At 37.5% G+C, this 22,662-nt stretch overlaps 1 protein-coding gene across 12 annotated transcripts in view; it reads left to right on the forward strand.

Annotated features, from left to right (window-relative positions):
• Lmo7 (LIM domain 7) overlaps positions 1–22,662 on the forward strand; it is a 197,565-nt gene that overhangs the window by 146,259 nt on the left and 28,644 nt on the right. For 4 of the 12 annotated variants that reach the window (XM_047552078.1, XM_047552079.1, XM_047552080.1 and 1 more), the window contains exons 8-16: positions 189–441; positions 1,378–1,659; positions 1,949–2,137; positions 3,014–3,733; positions 4,695–4,724; positions 12,673–12,790; positions 14,846–14,988; positions 16,286–16,712; positions 18,378–18,680. In XM_047552078.1, the coding sequence (XP_047408034.1) occupies positions 189–441; positions 1,378–1,659; positions 1,949–2,137; positions 3,014–3,733; positions 4,695–4,724; positions 12,673–12,790; positions 14,846–14,988; positions 16,286–16,712; positions 18,378–18,680 (2,465 nt within the window). The remainder of the gene's footprint in view (positions 1–188; positions 442–1,377; positions 1,660–1,948; positions 2,138–3,013; positions 3,734–4,694; positions 4,725–12,672; positions 12,791–14,845; positions 14,989–16,285; positions 16,713–18,377; positions 18,681–22,662) is intronic. The other 8 variants (XM_047552081.1, XM_047552083.1, XM_047552084.1 and 5 more) reach the window with 5 other exon arrangements.

Below are 22,662 nucleotides of genomic sequence, written 5' to 3' on the forward strand. Positions count from 1 at the left end.
TCCAGTATGCAAAGCAAGTTCCTCCTAATGGATCTTATCACAACTTCATGACAATTTCTAAAAATATTCCCCGCAGTTTGCAGTAGCAGCACTGGGTTTCCAAGGGAAAGACAAAGCAGACAGGCTGAGGGGTTTCAATAAAGTGAATAATCTAGAGAATAAAGTGAATTCTTGTGCCTTCTTTATAGGTTGCGAAAGCGACACAGATTTGGAATTTACATTCAAAATGCAGGATTTTAACAAAGATGATATGTCCTATCGGAGGATTTCAGCTATCGAACCAAAGTCTGCTTTACCATTCAATCGTTTTTTACCCAACAAAAGTAGACAACCATCCTATGTGCCAGCACCCTTGAGGAAGAAAAAGCCAGACAAAAATGAAGACAACAGAAGAAGCTGGGCAAGCCCAGTCTACACAGAGGCAGATGGGACATTTTCAAGGTACTGGAATGTGATGTGATGGTGGAGTTCCATACGCTTTGTGAATTTGAGTGGTATTTGAATGTGTTAAAAAGAATGGCTCTTAAAATGTATTTTAGAGATAATAAATTTCACTAATGAGTATTTTTTATACCTCTATTTTTAGTCGTGCATATCTATTCGTTCTGTTAGCATGCGTCAGCATTTGATTTGCTAGGTCTTGTTTAGGTGTGTGCCTTCAGTTTATTGGTATTTTCAATTCACTGGATGACTGATATTGTTCATTGTGAGCTCTGCTGTGTTTTCTTCCATTGTTTTCCTTTTTTTTTGATTGATCTTAGTGGACACGAAAAGAATCCTTTATTTCCCCATCAAATTAGCAGAGCAGAGTGTGATTTTTCAAATCCAGCTTCCTGTAAGGAGGTGTGTGGTTCTGAAAGTGGTTCAGACACTGAGGATGAACGAAGGTTGCCTGACGTGATTTTGGATGACTTAGCCAACCGTAGATTCCAAGTGAAAAAGAGACCCCCCAGTTTCATCTCGAAAACCACCTCTCTGAACTGTGGTCCGCAAATATTTCCTCCTGATACATTAGCCCCTGGGCTACACACACTGACAAGGTCAGAAATGTATTTGTCCTGGATCTGGATATCTATCATGCCTCTGGATATCTATCATGCCGCTGATTTAATTCAGAAAGTAACATTCCAAACTGTTTGTAGTTTGTCTTTCTTTTAACACAGCTTCTAATTAAGTGTCGTTGGCCATGTGTATCTGGCTGTTCTCTAACTAGATTGAGATAGTGCCTTAACTTTGTTCTCGTAACTGTGGTGATGAGAATGGAAGTTACTTCACTTTCTTCACAGTGGTGTAAATTATGAAGCGGAATGTGTGCCTTATGTGCTCTGTGTCAGATTGCTCATGCAGTATCTTAACCTGGTTGGATGTTTTGAACAGTACTCAAAGGAGAACTTGGAGCACCAATGCACAGACTTGGCCAGCAGTTCGAGAAACTTCTAACTCCTCTCATTATTTGGAAGAGGAAGAAGAAAAAGCAACAAGGATACCTAACATTGTCAAGGATGATCTTTATGTGCGAAAGCTAAGTCCAGTCATACCAAATCCAGGCAGTTCTTTTGATCAGTTTCTTCCCAAATGTTGGATTCCAGAAGATGTGAACTGGAAAAGAATAAAAAGGGAAACTTCAAAACCGTGGTATAAAGAATTTCAGGGATTCAGGTTTGTCTTTATGCGTGTTTCTGTCCTTCCAGTGTTCAAATTCCCTACCCTGACTTGTGGCTTATTTGTGTATTTTTTGTGTGTGAGATGGAGAATTCTAATTTCCCCTCTAACATCTGTAGAACTTCTATAATTGAAAACATTTGTTCAGATTTAAACTTTAGAATCTGAATCTTAAAAAGCTCTCTTCTGTTTGTAGTCCTAGCTTGACATTAATTTCAGTAATCTCATTCTTTTCCAATTCTTTCCTTTTCTCTCTCCTTCTTTTCTCCATGTTACTTTACAATAGAAGGAATTCAGACTCTGAGGATGAGGACTCGGGTTCAACCATTTTTAGCAGAATACAGAAAGCACAAAGTAGGCTAGATGGCAACTGTCAGAGATCTTCACTCTTGCTGGAACTAGCTACCCAGCGGGCCATGAAATCACGGGACATCCACACAGCGAGGAAAAGCAGTGGAGTCTCAGAGGAGCCCAGGTGCAGCTGTCCGCCTGAGCCTGCCTGTTTGGGGATATGGCCTCAGACACCCGCTGCCTCCCACTTCTGCTACATTAACCTGGGACCTGACTATGCTCAGTCTTGGAAACTTAATATATTTAGTATAAAAGCATAACATATAACATTGCTTTCTGTGTGAGCATGTAAGCTTGGAAGTCTGTAGGATTCAGTGTTCTTCATTAGTACAATAATGTTTAAGAGAGTATATTATTTACATGTGACATAGTTCTTTTGGAAAGTCATTTCCAAAAAGGTTTATAGAAAATTACTTAATTGTACAGTTGTGCTGTATATGGTGATGTGGAGAAAGGAAATAACTTTAGAGACTGGGTAGGGTGAGTTTTATGGGAGAATGCATAAAAAAAAATCAGAATCTTTCATAAAACTTAAGAGCAATTAATTTTTTGTTTTCATCCTTACCTGTATCTATTGTATAAAGTACATGGTGGCTAACTCTTGAAACTTTCCAAGATTATTCTCTCTTCTCTAGTGGGAATATTAGGCCACTCCAGCTAATAGAATGAGGAGTTGGGTACAAAGGAGTGGTGTGTGTGTGTGTGTGTGTGTGTGTGTGTGTGTGTGTGTCTCAGGAAGGTGTACCCAATCTGAGTTCTAGGCCCATCTTCTGGCCTTGATAGTGCCCGGCTTTCCTGGGAAGTACACTCTGCTCTTGTTTCTTTAAATGGTACTCAGGAATGTTATGGGTGATGGTATTAAATGCTAGTCTATCTTCCTTGCAAGAGTCCCTCCCCAATCCCTAAAATAATTCACTTATGGAAACTGTCTACTACCTAATTACCTTTTCTCTTTCAACTTAATAAGATTCTCCCTTCCTTTTTCTTTTCTGTGCTTCAGTCAGTTTTTATTACTTCAGGCCCTCCAAACATACTCTGATGACATCTTGTCTTCTGAAACAAATATAAAAATTGATCCCACTTCTGGCCCAAGGCTCATAACCCGCAGAAGGAATCTCTCTCATGCACCAGGCTATAGGAGAGATGACTTTGAGATGCCAGCCCTGGACCCTGACTTAGAAAATGATGATTTCTTTGTGAGAAAGACTGGGGCTTTCCATGCAAATCCATGTGTTCTCCGAGCTTTTGAAGACTTTGGAAGGTTCTCTGAGCAAGATGATCCTGTGGAGCGAGATATAATTTTGCAGTGTAGAGAAGGTGAACTTGTACTTCCAGATTTAGAAAAAGATGACATGATTGTTCGTCGAATTCCAGCACAGAAGAAAGAAGTGCCTCTGTCTGGGGCTCCAGATAGGTACCAGCCGGTTCCTTTCCCTGAACCCTGGACTCTGCCTCCAGAAATTCAAGCAAAATTTCTCTGTGTACTTGAAAGGACATGCCCATCCAAAGAGAAAAGTAATAGCTGTAGAATATTAGTTCCTTCATATCGGCAGAAGAAAGACGACATGTTGATTCGGAAGATCCAGTCTTGGAAACTGGGTACTACAGTGCCTCCCATCAGTTTCACCCCTGGCCCCTGCAGTGAGGCGGACTTACAGAAGTGGGAAGCCATCCGGGAGGCCAGCCGACTTAGGCACAAGAAACGACTGATGGTTGAGAGGTCAGAGTGTGTTTCTGCAAGGATTTGGCTTGTAATGGATGGTCTTGTGTAACTTTTCTTTTACAAAACAGCATCAGATTGTTCAATCCTGCATGTTGTGTGCTATTTTGAAGCATTCTGTTAAAAAAAAAAAATGTATATTTTGCTGTGAGGAACTTGTAGTCATTTTGTAGAAAAAGTGCAATTCCATATTTGCACATCTCTTATGCATATTTAAGAAGGTATACACACACATCTTACCTTCAGCTATAAGTCTGTGGTACTCTGCAATATGGTTTCCTAAAAATGTTTTCCAGTTACATTTATGAACTTTTATTCCCTGGTCCAGGCATTTCTGTAGTAGTCTGGTGTCATTTTGTTATATGTGTTTCTCATATTTTGGAATGTCTGCCTTTTTGAAGTGAAAATTTCCCTTAAAATATGGCATTGCAAATTTCATTTAACTTGATTTTTGCTTTTGACCTAGGTTTCTTGGACTATCAGTTTGTGACATGTTTGTTTATATTTTAAACTTTAGTGCAAACTTTGTTAAAATGCATGAATGATATTGACTGTCTGCTGAATTTTATTTACTGTATGCAGTTGTGGCCATTTTGGTAATAATCGAAGTGTTAAGAGACTTGCCTGTTTGATGAATATTGTTTGTTGAACTTAGGGATGGACAAATCTGATTAGGCTAAGTAAATTAGTAGACCAAATCTAACTTGTCAGCTCCTGACAGTGGAGACCTTTTTCCTATGGTTTTGTTTGCTTAGTAAATTAAGCCTTCATTTTGCTTAATCTTAGCTTCTTGAGAGATGAGATTAATGAGAACTTGGTACATGATCAAGAATATTGCTGAGGAAGCAACCTTTGAGATTTGTTCATCTTCAGTTAGACTCATTAAAGTTGTTAAACAGAAACTAACACAACCAGCAAAAGTGACTTTTTTTTTTTAATTTTTGGTTTTCTGGTTTCTTAGACTCTTTGAAAAGATTTATGGTGAGAATGGGTAAGTTTTGCGGTTCACAGTTAAAAAAAATCTGTGTATATTGCTTGTTGTTTGTATAATTTACAATTGCATTTCTGTCTTGGCATGTCACTAAATGGGGGTGTTGTATGTAGTGCATGAAATTTTAAAATGGGAAGTTTTTAAAAATTAACTTTGCAACCTAATGGTATATTTGTGTCTCAGCGCCTAGTGCATGAAGTGCTATACTCAACAGTTTAATATCTGTTGTATTGGAAATTTCAAAATTAGCTCCATCTCTTTTTTCAGTTTTAATTTAGTGAGTTGCTTAAAGTAACAAGAATGTTTGCCTAAGATCATTTGGTGTTTGATTGCCAAATAAAACAAGTTTCTGATTTCTGATTGTTGAAACTCAAACAACTACATTTTAAAAAGTCTGTGATAGAAAAATATAACATTTCTCAAAGCTAGAATGCAAGCAGTTGGCATAATTCATATATTTACCTCATGGTGAGCTTTGTTAGTGGGGATGTTGAGTGGTACCGATCTTCCATTAGTAGTTTATAGAAATATTTTCAAGATTCCTGATCAGGATAGGTTATAACATGGCTGTGTGTTTAGTGCAAAACTGGACTTCCAAAGCTGCAAAAACTAAAACTTTGATAGTTTCCAATATTGTTCCAAGGACTGTATTTATAACTAATACTCAGTTTTTGTCTGCTGATATTTAATTCTACTCATCTGGTAGACATGATAACATATTATAAAACTAACTTTCCAGATTTTTTTCTATTTCTAGAGTAACTGAAACTTAAAAGTAAGTCATTCATTCTTAGCCAGGTGGTTATATCTTATATTTTTTACCACCTTTCTGTGTCTTATTTTTAATGGCTTTTGAACAAGAGGAAGAAAGTTTAGGAATGTCAGATATTTTAACATACAAAGTGTCTTCCCCTACCAGGATTTATTTTATGTCTAAGAATTGCTAATGTTGATAACTTTTGAGAATTTTAATAGTCAAGAAATCTTGGTAAGCTACCACTATTACCATTTATTTTGGCAATGGGCAACTTATTGCAAGTGCTTCTCAGCCACTGATTTTAAAAATCAGGCTCCCGGTATGTTTTCATGTGCCATGTAAAGCAGGTTATCTCCTATCCAGATCCTTATGTGCCCAAACATTTTTATCTGTGAGGGTGAACCACAGTTTTCAGCATGACACTTAAGCATCTGCTCTTCCCAGTTCATCATGGGAAAGCTGTTTCACTTGATTAAAAATCTCTTTGCAGAAAAGCATTTTCAATAATGAAAGAATTTTCATTTGTAAATTACATATGATATTATAACATAAGGAAGTCTCAGGAAGAGTGCAGATACTCTATGGGTATGTAAACATACCTAAACTACCTCACTAATTACATTTTCCTCCTTAGTGGAGGGGATATTATGTGAGTGAATTAAGAGGAAACCCTTGGCTAGGGTTAGAACTCAGTGGCAGAATGTATTCCTAGCATGGATATGGCCCTGACTTTGATCCTCAGTACCAAAAACAAACAATAGCAACAACAACAAAACAGAGAGGATTTTTGTGAACTATAGCCAGCAACAGCAAATGCTTCCTGTAGAAAATTCCAAGATTGTTGTTTGGATAGGACAGAATTTTTTTTTTTTTTTTTTTTTTTTTTTTTTGTGGTGCTGGGGATTGAACCCAGGGCCTTGTGCTTGCAAGGCAAGCACTCTACCAACTGAGCTATATCCCCAGCCCCAGTATTTGTTTTAAAGGCCGGTCCCTATATAAACTACACACAAAAAAGCTAGATAATCTGTAAATTGAGACTGATGAATAATACATGACTTATCTAATAATGGGAAGTAATGTGTCTTTAGAAAACTCAAGGGTGTTTTAGACCAGTCGAAATCAAATTTGACATATAGGATTGTTTTTTTCTATAGTTTATCAGCAATGCTTTCCTGCAGTAAATCTCTGCAATGAAAATAAAATAGAAATTAAAATGGATTACATGTAGTCTTTTAATCTATAACTTTCTTCATATTTATGCAGAGTGATCTTTCTCTGAACACAATGTACAATGTTAAACTGGTCATATTTACCTGGAAAAGCATTATTATTCAACATTCTGTAATTGAAAAAATAGCTGTCTATAACATAAATGCTTTTCTTTTTGGTAAGGACCAATTTAAACAGAAGTGGACAGTGTGTTTTGAGTTCTTAGGCAATTCAATTCTGGCTTGCTTTTCTTTGTTGTCATTTGTTTTTTCCTGGAGATTGAACCCAGGGCCTTGTTGCATGTATATGCTTTGCTACTGAGCCACACCTCCAGCCCTGTGGCTTGCTTTTCACTTGGCATTTAACACCTGTAGGAGTATTTTTAGTGAGATGCTTTGTATGTAGCTTTCGTGTCTTCGTGTGCTTTTGTGTTGCATGTATTTACATCTGTCTGGTTCTATGAAATTTGAAAATTTGGTAATATTGCCTTCTGGCATAAGCTGTTAATGACAGATAAAAATTTGTTATACGAATATGTGGAAATAATCTTGTAATGTGATTAAACCATTGAATCTGCTAGGAAATAAACACTGATTTAAGGTGAAGTTGTAGTCAATGACAACTGAGACACCTTTATTTCAGGGTCTGACCAGAAGATTCTGTAGGCATAAGACAGCATGTTAGACATAAGAGCAGAAAGGAAGGGAAAATAAAGTTCATGTGGGTTACTTTCTGAGGATTTTTTCCCCCACAGGACATTTTGTCGATGTCAGGAGACACGTTCCATTGTCACACACACTGTAGGTGGGTGCGTGCTACTAGAATTTGATGCTTTTGGAGCCAGGGATGCTGCTAGATGGCCTGCCATATGCAGGATAGCACCTTGTAACAAATATTTTTCTGACTCGAGTATCCTTGGTGCTATAGTTGTGAAACTGTGATTTAGATGATGAATCTATAAATTGAAAATGTTCATTATATTGCTTTATTCTAGTTTACAGTCATTTCAGAGACTTACACAGGTTTTAGCCTTGTTTTTCACAGGATTCCTATAGTACCTAACGCAGATACATTTAGAGGTACATTAAGTATTTTCGTAGCTCCCTCCAAAAGCTGGGAACCCTTAACTTAGTATTTTGGAATTTCTCTTTGCTCTGTAAAGCTATTAGTGATTTTATATTTAGGAAAGTTTGCCTCATGTTGGTTCTTTTTGATCTCTTGCTCCTTATATATTCATCTATAAATTTCCTGAAATTGATTTTAAAATTACATGCCTTAACACTAGCCCAAATATGCTAGGAGCATCTTAGGCAATTTGAATAGTAGAAGAGAATCATACTTTGAGTGATTTTGTTTTATGACTGATAATTTCTTACTTAAACTTTTCCTTTTCTTCCTTGTTTTTCCATTATGTATTAATGATATTATACATATATATATGTGTATATATATACTTTTTCTATGCACATGAAAAGGCAAGAGGTTACACCTGTATTTGTTTTTGGAAAGTATCCAAGTGCAGTTGTAAATTGGAGCCTTTCCAAATAAGGAAATACAACTATAGCAGGTACATGAATTATAACAGGGTTATGATGTGTCTTACCAGTGAATAGTCCTTTGTTCAACAGAACATAGTAGGCATGTGTAGTACGTTATAGTTTTCCCAAATGGTTTTCCCAGTGCTACCTCTGGTGCTTATTTCAGTTCTGTGTGGTAGACAGATAGGTGTTATCTGCATTGCAGAGACATGGAGAAGGAGAAATAGTGATTGCAACTTTCCCAAGGATGTAGATTGATGAGTGGTAGAACTGGACTAGGGTTTTGCCTCATGAGATAATCCATAGAGACTTCTTGGCAGTGTTGCCGGCACATGGTAAGCCCTCAGGAGTTTAATAATTATGCAGTGAATGCTGATAAGGAAGGAAAGAGTTCTTCATGATCCGACTGAGAGATTTCTGTCCTCTGAAAGTAATAGATTTTATCAGTGTGGTCTGGAGTGACTTCTCTCGTTTGAAGTGACTTGAAGAGTTAGCTTTCAGAAGATCCCACGCAGTCATATTTGCTTTAATAAGAATTGGTACATAGCACCAGGTGGTTTTTAAAAATGCAACCAGCACAGATTTCTCAGGTTATCATAACAAATCACCTTAGCAGATAAGGAACTAAGGTTTAGAGAAGCGAACTGCTGCGTGAAAGGTGGGCGAAAGCTGGGCTGGGGTCCTCCCCTCTTGTCTCATTCAGGTGCCTGCTATGGAGCATGTGTGACTTAATGTGGGTAACTTGATAAACCTTAGGAAACAAATTGTGCTCACGTTCCTGCCTTCCCAGGAATTTGTCTCCTTCAGACCATGTTTGGTCACCTTGTTGTGTTGAGGATGTCCTGGGTGTCATGCTCTGCTTGGTGCTGGAGTGCACAGGCAGGAAGGTTTCAGTTTCACTTTGGATGAGCACACTTTACAGGAAAAAATGCATGTAAACGTTTTGTAGTGCAGGAGGATGAACGTAAGAGACAGCAGCCATGGGAGGTCCTGAGGACTTACCATGTGCTAGTTTGCATGGTCCAGCCTTCCTCCCACTAAATGATTATTTAAATATGAATTAGTATTTCCATTTTTGTTCTAGAGTCGATGTAACTCCATGTATTGAGTGTCCATATTCCCTTCATGCCTTGGTTCTGAATGTTTTTTCCTGTCTTTTCTTAGTCTAGAGTTGTGCTAGGTCAAATAGTCTCCTTTGTATTTGTGATTAAAGTGAATTTATATTCTCAAATTCACACAAATCAGTTTTATGTGTGATCATACTGTATTAGTCAGCTTTTCATTACTGTGACCAAAATACCTTACAGGAATGACTTAGAGGAGGAAAAGTTTATTTGGGGCTCATGGTCTCAGAGGTTCAATGGGCTCCGTTAATCTGGGCCTGAGGTGAGGCAGAACATCGTGGCAAAAGATGAAGTGGAGGAAAGCTGCTCAGCTCATGGCAGCCTTGGAAGCAGAAAGAGAGGAAGGGGCCAGGGACAGATATAGTCCCCAAAGCTACAACCTCCCAGCTATGCCTCACATGCCAGTAGTCAATTTGAATTATTAGTTCATCAAATGGACTAACCCACTGATGGGATTATAGTTATTATGACATAAACATTGTTGCATTGCCCAACACGAGCTTATTTAGGGCAATGTTCAAGATCCAAACCATAATACATATCTGCTGAGAAACATATTACACAGATAGATTAATGTATTTTTGCATGTGCACTCATATATATGTATATAACTTAGTCTTTAATCCTCAATAAAATTCTGGAGAGCCCTAATGCTTTCCCAAAGAAAAAAAATTTAGTGTATTTTTCTTAGTTAAAAGTGATAAAACTTACCTCATTCTGACCACAGGTATTAAATGAGTGTATCTCAATGCCTTGTTCTGTCAGTGTGTTTTCCTTAAAGGCAACACATGACTTGTGAGGGAGATAAGCTAAGGATGCATGTGCACATACTGTATAATGTGAAGCTGTGTTAAATATAGCTAAAGCATTAGAACATTATTATTTAGTAATATTCTCCCACTTGGAGAAAGTCTTCGCAGCTTTTCCATATCAACAGTGGCTGATCCTTCTTGTAGTTGTTCTAGTTCTTTAGCTATAATATCATTAACATATTTATGAAGCACTTGGTGTGGATTGGCCTTCATTTTAGGCCCAGCAATATACCAGCAAACAAATCAGATATAATTGCTACTTTATAATCTTACAGGGAAAAGTAGGTGAAAGGTAAAAATACATACATCTCAGATGATAATAAATGCTGTGGAGGAAAGAGGGTAGGGTTAGGTAAATGTGGAAGAGGGACTAACATTTCTGCTGTCGACTGGCAGTGAGAGAGGAGCCACGTGGATATTTGGATGAAGAATATTCTAGGCAGATTGAAGGGCACAGGGAGAAGGAAGAGGCTTGAGCATAAGCAACAAGACCATTTGACAGGAGGAAAGTGAGTGCTGTATGGTAGATATGAACCTGGAGAGGTGGGCAGGAGCAGGTAGCATCAGACCTTGTGGGTCTTAGAAGAACCTGCTTTTAACTTGAGTGAGATGGGAAGAAGCTGGTGGGTGCTGAATAGTGTATGCCAGGACCTGGGTGCAACTTGAAAAGATCTCTCTGGCTCCTGTGTTGAGAGTAAACTGTTGGGCAGGGAGGTTATGGTGGGAGATTGATGGCATGGCTCAAGGCAGTGATAGTGGAGGAGGTGAGAAGCGATGGTATGGTAGAGATAGAGGGTAAAGCACGGAAGGATGGAGTTGATTTTTACTGAACTGAGGAAGATGGAAGATGAGCAGGTTGTGGAGTGAGCAGTATGTTTTTAGTCTGTGACAAGTTATGTTTGAGATGCCTGTTAGACTTCAAGCGGGGAACTGTGTTTAGTCCAGCAGGTATTCTGAGGGGTTTTAAAAAGGTGTATATATTGGAGAAGGACTTTTGAGTCAGAGGGAGCATTTGAGGAAAGACTTTCTTTGGGTGATGATAGAAGCAGCTCCTTTGGAAGTCTAGGTAAGGGTTGACTGTTCTCTGATCTAGGGCGTTGGCAATAGAGATGGAAAGAAAGAGACACTGAATGAGAAGACTTGATAACTAATTGAAAGTGGGGAAAAGGGAGAATCAAAAGTTAAAAACGGTTCTTGGGCTTCAAATATGGATGATTTTGGAGGGCAGGTACCACTTTTCACCACTGCAAGAGGAAAAGCAGGTTTAAATTTGGCTACATCAACAAATACCATGTATTCAGTAGGTTACAGTTTGTAATATCCATTCAAGATATTATTTCAATCGACTCTTTTACAGTTAAGGCGTCTTGGTGAGATCCATACCAAAGTGACTATTAAATGAGCAGTTGGAAATGAGTCAAAGGAGGCGCGGGTCCTAAGCAGTAGACTAGAGAGTCATTTGCATGGAAGTTATAATTGAATTCCCGAGTTAGCTAAGGGCAAACTGTTATGAGGGAAGCCTAGTGGCTGAACCATGGGAAAGGCAAAGTTTAGGTGACCAAGATGAGGTAGAATTACTTCAGAAACTAAAAGTGTATTCAGTTACAGTGAAATAAACTCAGAAATGCAACAGGAAATAGCATTTGGTGTGCTGCACCTTTAAAAACATCTCTCTCTCTCATTCCTGAATGCTTTTCAGTATTCAGAACTGACCTCTTCCTTTCTGGGAGACCTTCCTTATTGCCCTTTTTCCTCTGGTGCAGTTATGTGCTTAGTGACGGCAGATCGGTGCCTGTGACCACCCTCACTCTGCCCATTGCTTTCTTGCCTGACTGAGCTCTTCAGAGCTAAACCTCAGCAAAGTCTTGTGCAGGGTTTGCAAGTTAAACACAGGAACACTGCTTTAATCAAGGAGAGGGCAGCTGAGGAGGTTCTAACAGGTTACCAAAAATTACCTGTGGTCCTTAAGTCTAGTGCTATGGGGGGAGGTTTTATAGAATCTTTGAGAAGCAGAAGCACATCTAGTCATGGTATTGAATTTGAGGAGAAAATATCAGGTAATCACTAAATTATTTAGTAAGTGCCCAGAAAATGCAGCCAAACCTTCATAGCTTACCTATGGGGGAGGTAGAAAAATAGATGATTCTGGTGGCTGGTACTTTTGTTTCTAAAGTTATCCATCTATACATTGACTCCTTCAAGTATGAATGTTGGATTTTTTTTTTTTTCTTTCAGACTTGTTCAGGGTTAATTTGACCATTTTGTGTGTGTGCATGTTGGGGGGAACAAAAACAAAACTCACACCCAAGTTGCATACTGGGCTCTTGTTTCTGCGTTTTGGAAAAACACCATTTATCTCTGTAGTGCTTTTTCTGTGATACTATCACTGAAAGCGTCTGGGTAATACAGAAGAAATTTAGATGGAATTTCCAAATATAAGCCCAGCCTTCATTTTGACCTCAAGACCAGACTTATGAACCTTTGTGACTGTGGGTGTTTTTGTTTCAGGAGTAAGTCCATGAGTGACGTCAGTGCAGAAGATGTTCAGAACTTGCGTCAACTGCGTTATGAGGAGATGCAGAAAATAAAATCACAATTAAAAGAACAAGATCAGAAATGGCAGGATGTGAGTATTCTTAAATTGTAAAAGGGGGAGCATGTATTTGTTGGACTTTGCTTGCTTTTCTTAAAAGAGAGTCAATATATTTGAGAGACAGTTTTTTCTCACTATTTATAGTATTCAATTCTGGAGAAAGTCAGACTGGTGAGTATTGAGCCTTTTTGGCCTATGACTATTGCTTATCCTAAAGTCCACTAGGAAAAGTAAAAGGATGTTCAGCTCTTAATATTCTCCACAAGTTCTCAAAAAATACAAAGTGCTTCCTTGTAGCATAGTGTGCTTATTTTCTGGCTTTTGTAGTTGAGTTGGGGTATGACTGTTAATTATACTTTTGATAGGAAAGACCTTGCTCAAGGTTGGGATTGGTCTAGCATAGCTCTTGGCATTAGCAGGGAGAGAGGAAAGGGTTCTTAAAATTCATTGAGGAGATTGGGAAAAAATTAACCAAGAGTAATATTTTAGCTGAAGAAGACATTATCTAATATGAATCAAAATGAGATGTTTCAACAGGGCCTACATATCCAGTTATCTCCATGAATGTGGACATAATCTTTAGTTTTGATTCTAAAGAATAAAGTGTAACTTTTTTATTTTTTGAATGAAGTAATTGTTATAAATGGAAATAATATGAATAACAAAACCAGATAAGCTATACATAGTTTGAGGACAAATTTATAGTAAGAGAGTTGAATAGTAACTGAACAAAAGGGCCAGAGATAGTAAATCTCAATTTTCAAAGGAATTAAAGTATTTGTAATGATGCTGAAGCCCATCTTGGCTTCAGTTTCAAATTCCAGTGCCTCTTTTATTGGGAACTTGATTTAATTGTCAAAAAACAGTAACTCAATGTCACTTTGCCAAAATGCATGGTGAATATTTTGGTATGAAAATTAAAAGTATCAAGGGGTTATTATCTATCCATTAAGTTAAGATAGATGAAAATTCATGCCACCTATCATCTAGGACTAAATGCACACTGCTTTTGTTCTTTCTGGAATAATTTATATTGGTTTCAGGCTGATTTAGAAGCAGGATTAGTCCTGTCTGCCCCCAAGAGTATAAATCAAACTTTGCATGCCTTAGGGGTGAGGTTTGGCTTAGTCTGAGACCTTGGATGCACTTCTGTTTGGACTGGAATGCCTCTTGCAATCCTTAGCATGACATTTCTCTGTTTTGGAGACAGAAAGTTTGCGCCTTTCAAAATGTCTTACACCCATAGGTGTCAGAACTAGCCTAGGCTCTTAGGGATAATGCTAGGGAAAAATCTGGATTAGGTTGTCTGTTCTGGTATGGCTAGCTAGGTTAGGCTTAACATTTCTAGGGATGTGGGAAACACTTGTTGGCTTGTGGCTGCCTGATTTTCCAAATTCCCCTGACCTATGTGAAGTTTACCCTCTTTGACATCCTATGTATGAGTCTTGCCTCCCCAGTGGAACCTTTGCAAATTCTCCCCCGGTAGAAGTGAAATTGACCCCTCTTTTTTTAGGACGCCCACTCTCCCATGCAATCCTGTCACGTTCATTACCAAACTTTATTCACTTGTATATCTCTCCCCAGCAGGCTGAGTTTCTTGAGGGGAACTGCATCTTGTTCATGTGTGTTTACAGGAATGGGGCTCCTGGCAGTTAAAGGAGCCTGGTCTGCACCTGCACTTACCTGGAGCAGTCATGCATCTGTCTCCATCGCACTAGGAAACATATCCTTTCACATAACAGTGAGGTTTTTGGAGTAAGACAAAAATGCATTTGTAACAGTTCCTGATCTGCTTAATCTGGCACCTAATTACACGCATTTAGCATTCTTTCTCAACTGGGCAATGAGGTGACGCTTTCTGGGAAAACAAAAATGGGAACTATCTTATTAGGTCAGTTTTTTCAGACAGACACATGAGATAAAGGCTTGGTACAGAAACACTGGCTATAAAAAGCAAAATTAGGGCACCTTGGCACAAGTGGGAGTGAATGGCTTCAGTGATGTAATAGGATCCTCTGGCGCACTCTCACTGCTGAAAAGGGTGTGTGGGAACTCAGGTATGACCATGCTGATGTGATTTTCTGTCAGGACCTTGCAAAATGGAAAGATCGTCGGAAAAGTTACACTTCAGATCTGCAGAAGAAAAAAGAAGAGAGGGAAGAAATTGAAAAGCAAACCCTTGAGAAGTCTGAGAGAAGCTCCAAGACGTTTAAGGAAATGCTGCAGGACAGGTAACCAGGCTGAATGGGCATGTCATGCTTGGACATGCTGGTGTCAGAAATGGAGGTCTTGTTTAAGTTTGGTGTGGTGTGTATTCCCCCCTTTTAAACTTAATCATGTATGGAATGAAACATCTAGGATTTTGCTCTGCAGCAAAAAAAAAAAAAAAAAAAAAAAAAAAAAAGACTGAAAATTTCAATTAGCCAAAGGAATGAGTGCTCAATATAGGTGGGCAGTGTTTCTTTGTTTCACATTGTGCGTTCACACATAAAGTGAAGGTGTTGGCTGTATTTGGTGCAAAAAATATGTTACTTTTTGCCCTTTTAAAGTGAATTTAGGAATGGAATGGGCAAATAAAATCAGCTCTCACTTTTATCTAAATTGTATAAAATATAACAAAGTTCTTTTTTCTGTTTTTGTGGCAGAACATAAATTCTATTTTAAAGGAAGTCTTATGTAAGCATTAATGTTTGGTTTTATTTATTTATTCTTTGCATTGCAACATAGCAGGATAAAGGTCAAATTTAAGCTTTCCTGTAAAGCAGTTACTATGTGAAATCTTAGGATATTTATAGGCCCTGGAGAAGGCAAATATGCTTTCAGAATAATGTCAAGGAGAAAACATGCTGCCAGGTGAAATTAAACAAAGCTCCTTTGTGTCCAAACAGCCAACGATTAACAGTTTCCTTCACTTAAATGCAACACAGTTAGCCTTACTAAATGTTAGATGAGTGCATTTCATCAACTCTTTAAATATGAATAGTTACTTTTAGTCTGTAATCATTGTTCATGGAATTTCTATCCAGCTGCATGAAACAATGACTGGATCTTCATTAAAAACCTGTGCTTTGTCCTCTCTTACCAATATATTATAAAGTTTATATAACTAAACAGCTCACAATGCTATCAAGGAATCCACAGATTTAGAGGGTTCAGATTGGTTGTCAGTTATTGATATATATAGTGTTTCAAATTTGGAAATATTTAACTTTTGGATAAAATTTTACGACTGATTCCTTGTTAAAATTTCCTTGTTGAACTCTTTTTATGATCTGCCCCCCAAAAGTAATATCCCTATGGAAAAGTAATGGAGAGCCTCTTTAATAATAAAAAAAAGTTTAACTTCTTATAATCTTTGTTCGTTGTAACATTAAAAAATTATATATCATCATACTCTGTTAGTATTGTGTTATTTTCTTAAGTCAGTGGTGTTTTTGTTCCTAGATGATTTAAATTTTAATTACAGCGCATCCACTTCTGGTGTCAAATGCCTAACTTTGTTGTGGTGGTGTGTTTCTCTCTGTTAAGGGAATCCCGAAATCAAAAGTCTCCAATTACATCTAGGAGGATGTATTCCTCTGATGATGTATTGAGTGATGAAGAGCTACGTGCTTCACTAACTCTGTCCGAAGCCAGTTACAAGAGGGAGAGAGTGGAAGAGAAGGGAACAGTGCATCCTACTGAGACTCCTAAAGAAGATTCTGTAACTTTTATGGAGAGACAGGACAGTGTAGCAACTGAAGTTCAGTTTCCTTCTACAAGCTCCACAGAACAACACCCAGCTTCTTTGTCTTCTCAGCGTTCCCTGAGTATGCAAATAGAGTCAACTCGAGTTTCATCTTCTCTCCCTAGAAGTTACCAGAAAACTGATACAGCCAGGTTAACATCTGTGGTCACACCGAGACCTTTTGGCACTCAGTCAAGGGGAATCTCATCACTCCCCAGATCCTTCACGGTAAAAATGGTTCCTTGTTTATTTAGTCTATTCTGAAGAGCAAAAAATTGGGGAATTTTCAATTCAGGGAAAGTAGGGAGGATACATTTTAAAGAATGAAATAAGATAAATGCTAAAGCAGTACATTTATTTTTCAGTGTTATATTTTTTTCAAGTACATCTTTTTGGACTGAGGATGTAGTTCAGTAGTAGAGTACTTTTCTAGTGTGCATGAGACCCTGGGTTCAATCCATAGCACTGCAAAATACAAAACAAAAGTGCAACACAGCTTTTGTAAATTGTTAGGTTGAACAACATGAAATTTCTAGTAGCCACCTCTTTTCAAACTATAAAACAGTAATTTTCTGTGGCTTAACCTGAAAATTTCAGGGGTTGATATACAGATCACTGTTTTATCCTGATTTCTTATTTTAGAACTTGATATGTTTGAATATAATTATTAAAATAACTTATTCAAAGATATATATTTCTGTTAGGATTTTGAAGGATAAATAATATTGTGACATTTTTTTCTCTTAATGAAATATCATATACCCAGCATATTTATATGAATTATGTGAAAGGAAGCAATATAGTCTTAACATTAATGTGCAAATTCCTGTAAGTTCTGCCAATGTGCAATCTTAAAATGGAGAAGAGAAAAAAAAATATGATTTAAACAATTAGAATATTTGAGGTGAGGTAAACCTGCCTAAATTAACCAGGAAACCTCTGATCATTATATTAAGGAAAGTACAGGCATATTTGACAACATAAAAATTAAATTGATATGACAGACACCATCATCATGGTTAAGACGATTGATGGAGTCAGAAAAAGTGTTATAAATGAAGAGTCAGTATCTCTAAAGTATAAAATTTTTTCATACTTTGGGAAGGGAAAGATAAATAGTAGAAAAATAGATATAGAAAGTGAATGGTAAATTCAAGGGCAAGGAAATTTAAATGGCTGATAACATAAAGCACACAGAAGCATATTTGGCCTCATTAGAGCAAGAATGAGGTGTACAATGTCCACCCATCAGACTGACAAAGATTTAGAAGGCTGAAAATGTGTAGTGCTGGTAAAGATGCAAACAGGCATTCTTTTATGTTGTGAATACATTGCTAGTTTTCTTTTTAGAAATTATATATATATATATATGTTTATGTAAAATATTGTATATGATATTTACATGCATGTGTGATATATATATATGTATAGATTCAAATTTTGATCATTATAATTGATCTAGCAAAATTCATTGGGGGTCGTTCCCACTATAAAGATCTATGGGATTTTGTTGCAATGTTTTTTGGAAGTGATGAAAAGCCTTAAACAATTTTTAATTTTTGAATTATTGCCATCTACACTATGGGGTTTTCAACAATTAAAAGGATTAGTTTAGGGTCCTAAGGGTACCAGTTTAAAGTTCTGTCTGTTGACCTCTAGTAATGTAAATATGCAGAGCAAGTTTCAGAAATTTGTATGTAATCTTTTATTAAAACAATAATTCCTCTTCATGAAAGTATGTATCTTTTGGTATGAAAGAATATACTCCAAGCTTTTAGCAATGCTTTGCTGTGTGAGGTATATTTTACCTTCGTAGGTTTAAAATATTAATGCTTTTTAAGCAGAAAATAAAGCTAACAGAATATCAAGTTTAAAACAGTGTTTCCTATTTAGATGGATGATGGTTGGAAGTATAATGGAGATGTGGAAGGTGTTAAGAGAACCCAAAATAATTCATTCAGCACGCCTGCCCCAAAGCCTGACAACAGCCAGTTGGTCTCAAGCTCATCCAGCAAGATTGAAGCAGCTGCAGAAGGTGAGGCGAGGTTACCCTCTCCTACACCAACCTTCTCAGCTCTCTCCCAAGACCAGGCTGCCACTTCTAAAGCCACACTGTCTTCAATGTCTGGCCCTGACTCAGTGTCTGAGTCTGGAGAAGGAAGAAATTCGCCACAAAGAGAGGTCTCCAGTTCCCAGGTGAGTTTGGGAAGGCTGTTTATCACTGCAGCTCAGTCACCTAAAGATTTATATCTGGAAGCCATGTTGCTGACTGTTGAGTCTAGCAAGTAACATACAAAATGATACTGTGGTTTATTTGTGACAGATCTTGGAGGAGGTGAACCTCTTTCAACTCTTAAGTTTATAGATATGGATAACCCTTGTGATCTGTGTGTGGAAACCTAATGGATCATCTCCTTGGGATTTGCCTGGTGTTTTCTCTCGAGTCCACATTTCAGCAAGAGTCACTTGGAAGGTTTTATATGCAGATCTAATGTAATATACATAGCCTCTTCCTAGGGAAATTAACCGACCAGAAGGAGAAATTGACACAAATGATAGACGCTGACCTTTAGGGACATAGGATTTTTTTCTCTCTTATCTTAACCTCCTACTGACCTTTAATATAAATTTATACCTTAGAATGTCCAGAAGTTTAGATAGTGCTATACCTCTTAATGGAAATTTTGAGGCATAATTACAATATAATGATTGTGATCCTTAGCATTTGGAGTTCAAACAAAATATACCATCAGATGAAGAATGATGACTTTTTTGTTTTTTCCTATTTAAAATTCTGATGGATAACTTTTAAAAGAATTACATAGTAAATTCTCTTTTAGCCTACAAGTAAAACATACTAAAAGTATTTGCAATCAAACAGAAAACTTTTCTCTTTCAGGAAAAAAACCCCATTAAGCAATTTGATAGTTGTAAGAACCCGTTAGCATGGAGAAACTTTTGTCGTTCTTTAATTTGGTCTAGAACTCTCTCTTATCTAGCTGGATGAAAGATTAAGTATACAACTTGGGATAAGTAAGTGTCGTTAGATTTTATTTGTATAGAAAAGCTTAAAAAACAAACTTTCTGATTATAAGGTACTATGTGCCTGAGAAAAACTGGAAGTATATGAAAGTATAAAGAATAAAAATCTCTCATAATTACATCATTTAGAAATAATCATTCTTAATATTTAGGGTTTTTTTCCCCAGTTTTTTCCATGCATATTTACAAACATGCCTAAAAACAATTTCTTCAGCTTGCCAGAGTCATCCATTGTAAATTGTTTTGTTATATTTTTAAATAATTGGAAATATGTAATTAGCATTATAGGTTTAAATTGGAAAAGAACAATAGTTTAGTGTTATACTTGAGGAAGATAAGGAACCAGTGGATGAATAATAAAAGCAGAGGCAAGCTGTCTTTTATTTTATGGACTTGTGTGTTTGCCTCTACCTATCAAACAACAAACTCAACAAAACAGCCTGATTGATGTGTTGTATGCAAGGTGATGGAACTTCTCTCAGGGTGGCAGCTGACAAGCTGCATCCATGGATTAAAAGAAAGAGGCTACATGTGGCATGTGGGTGTGTTCCAAGCAATTGCAGTTCAGAGAAGGCCAAATTCACATGGCACTTTTTCAGGTTTCATTAGTAATGGATTTATGCTCTTTTGTCACAAACTTGAAATGGTATTCTACCAGGAAAAATTAGGCTATATTTAACCTTTGGAACCCTTGGAATTCTTGAACATCGGTATATTTCATCTGGCCACTTACCCATGTCTGGTGCTTTAGGTATTCATTTTTGTCCCAATGGGAAAGTAGCCTGTGGAGTTTACCAACTTAGAGGGTGTGAAAGCTTTAAACAAAGGGTGTTCTTCCACTCATCCTTCTCTTTCCTGTCTTGCACTTTGCTGGTGGTGTGCTTACATGTCTTTCTCTGCAATCTCCATTGCCACTACTCTAATTCAGGTCCTTTTTGTACAAATGCATAGGCTTTGGAAGTAGTAGGTATTTGTACATTGTATATAAGACTGTCATCAGATTCACTTGTCCTGATGCCAGGCTAGACTCAGTAATTTTTGTGCTCCAGAGAAACCATATGATATCAACACCATCATTGTTACTCCAATTTTATAGTTATGAAAATTGAGTCATAGAATGGTCATGTTACTTGTCCAAGGCCATTCATGATGCCAAATGGTGGAGTTAGGATTTAAACCCCGGCAGTGTGAGCTAAGATTGGGGACATCATGCTATGTCATAGGAAGGTGGTGTAAATCAGCTACAAAAGCAGAGCTGAAGTTTTTTCTTGGGCATGTCATGTACTTTCTTGAGCACATTATATTTGTTTTTATTATCATCCCATGTGAAAATGTTGGCCGCACCACCATCCCTGCTGTTTGATGTCCTTTTGTTCCTTTAGAACCCTGGAGAACTGTTTCCTTCATGAATCAAGATGTCACATCTCCTAGCTGGAAATTGAACTTTGCACTCTTGAAAGTTGCATTTGTTAGACTCTTCTTTGTTTCATATGTATGTAGGTGTTCCTTTTTCAGGGATAAGTCTCTGTGCCTTCCATAGCCTTTGTATCTCATTGGCAATTAATACTAACTTGAACTGCGTTTAAGTCCTTGATTACTGTTGAAATATGAACTTGTTCCAGGAGGCAATTTAGTGTCCTTATTGATTATTTAGTGTGGGAATTTAAAGATTAAGGGGTGTCTTAGGAATGTAAGCTCTGTGGTGTTATATAGAATTATTTTAAGGAAGTAAATTCTGCAGGTGGAAACTCGTTAGGAACCCATCACAGAATTGTGGTTATACGGTTTTCTTCTATAAAGAAGGAAAAGCATAATGAAAGAAAGAACTTAACGTGGCCTCATTTACGATTTGCCCCCAGGAATTTCCTCTCCCTCCCCATTGCTGAGCTGAGGATTTTGTTCTCTTCTCTTCCTTCCCCCTTGCCTTCTCTTATGGTTTTTGCTCTTTTTTTTTTTTTTTTTTTTTCTCCCTGCCTCCCTTGCCTAGCTAGATTGCCAGGGCCATTCTGGGAATGACCCAAGGAAAGAGAAGGGAGTGTGACTCTGAGTCCTTCCTTCTTCTCCAGCTGCCTCCCAGACATGGCTTTCATGATTTTCCCTAAAATTGGTCTTGCTTACAGGTTTCCATTTTATTTTCTATCCTTTCAGAGTTCTCTTATCTTAAATCTCACACAAAACCACCTTCCAAAACTTTGCCCCAGACTTTTTAAAACAGTACCTTAAAGTGGGATGGTAGGTATGGAAGGAAGGAAGCTTTGTACATATCTCTTTCCTGATTCCAAGCCTCTAAGTGCCTGTTTTAAGTAGCCAGAACTTTTCTTATCCTGGCTTCTTACCCTGCATTTTACTTGTCTCGTCATTTCATGAGACCCTACTCTGCAGGGTAGAAAGCAAGTCTGTCTTTCTCCCTGTTAGCAGAGTGCCTGCAGCTGTAAATAGTTGTTGAACACGGCCTGAGTCTGCCAGGCTTTAGAGCAAAGAATGCAACAGTTAAATAGGATTTTCTTTGTTGAATTTTCTTTTAGTCTGGAAACTGTTTAACCAGTGTGTACATCATGTTTAATATTGTTTCTATGGAAAAAAGAAAATAATTACTAGGCATCAACCATATGCCTTGGTACCTTTTAAATGTTTTATTTAATCCCCTCAATAACCTTCAAAGTAGGTGGTATTATCCCTAGTTTTACCAGTGAAGTACTTGAGATTTGAAAGTTATGTAACTTGCCTCAGGCTGGTGAAATGCTTAGGCCACATATGTAATTTCTCTGATGCTATTTTTTTTAAAAATATGAAATGCTTTGAGGACTGCCTTTTATATTGTTAAAACACCAACTGCTGACTTATTTTAACTTTGGAAGGTTTTTAGAATTTTAGAGCCAGTAAGAACTGAGATATCTTCTGATCCATAAAGATAAAATCATTTTGAGGAAAGGTGGTATATATTTGTTGAAAATTCAACCAGAACCAAGTCTGTATTGGAAGTACAGAATTTAAAATCTATCATTGGGCAGTGGGAGCTACCAGCAGTTTTAAAATGGGGTGTGATATAATCGTCAACATGTTCTGTGACTGAAGTTCTGGCAGCTGTGGGGAAAGTGGACAAAAAGAAGTGCTGGAGACAGGGGAGAAAGTCAAG

The sequence above is a fragment of the Sciurus carolinensis genome, chromosome 5 (assembly GCF_902686445.1).
Source record: "Sciurus carolinensis chromosome 5, mSciCar1.2, whole genome shotgun sequence".
Classification (NCBI taxonomy): Eukaryota; Metazoa; Chordata; class Mammalia; order Rodentia; family Sciuridae; genus Sciurus; species Sciurus carolinensis.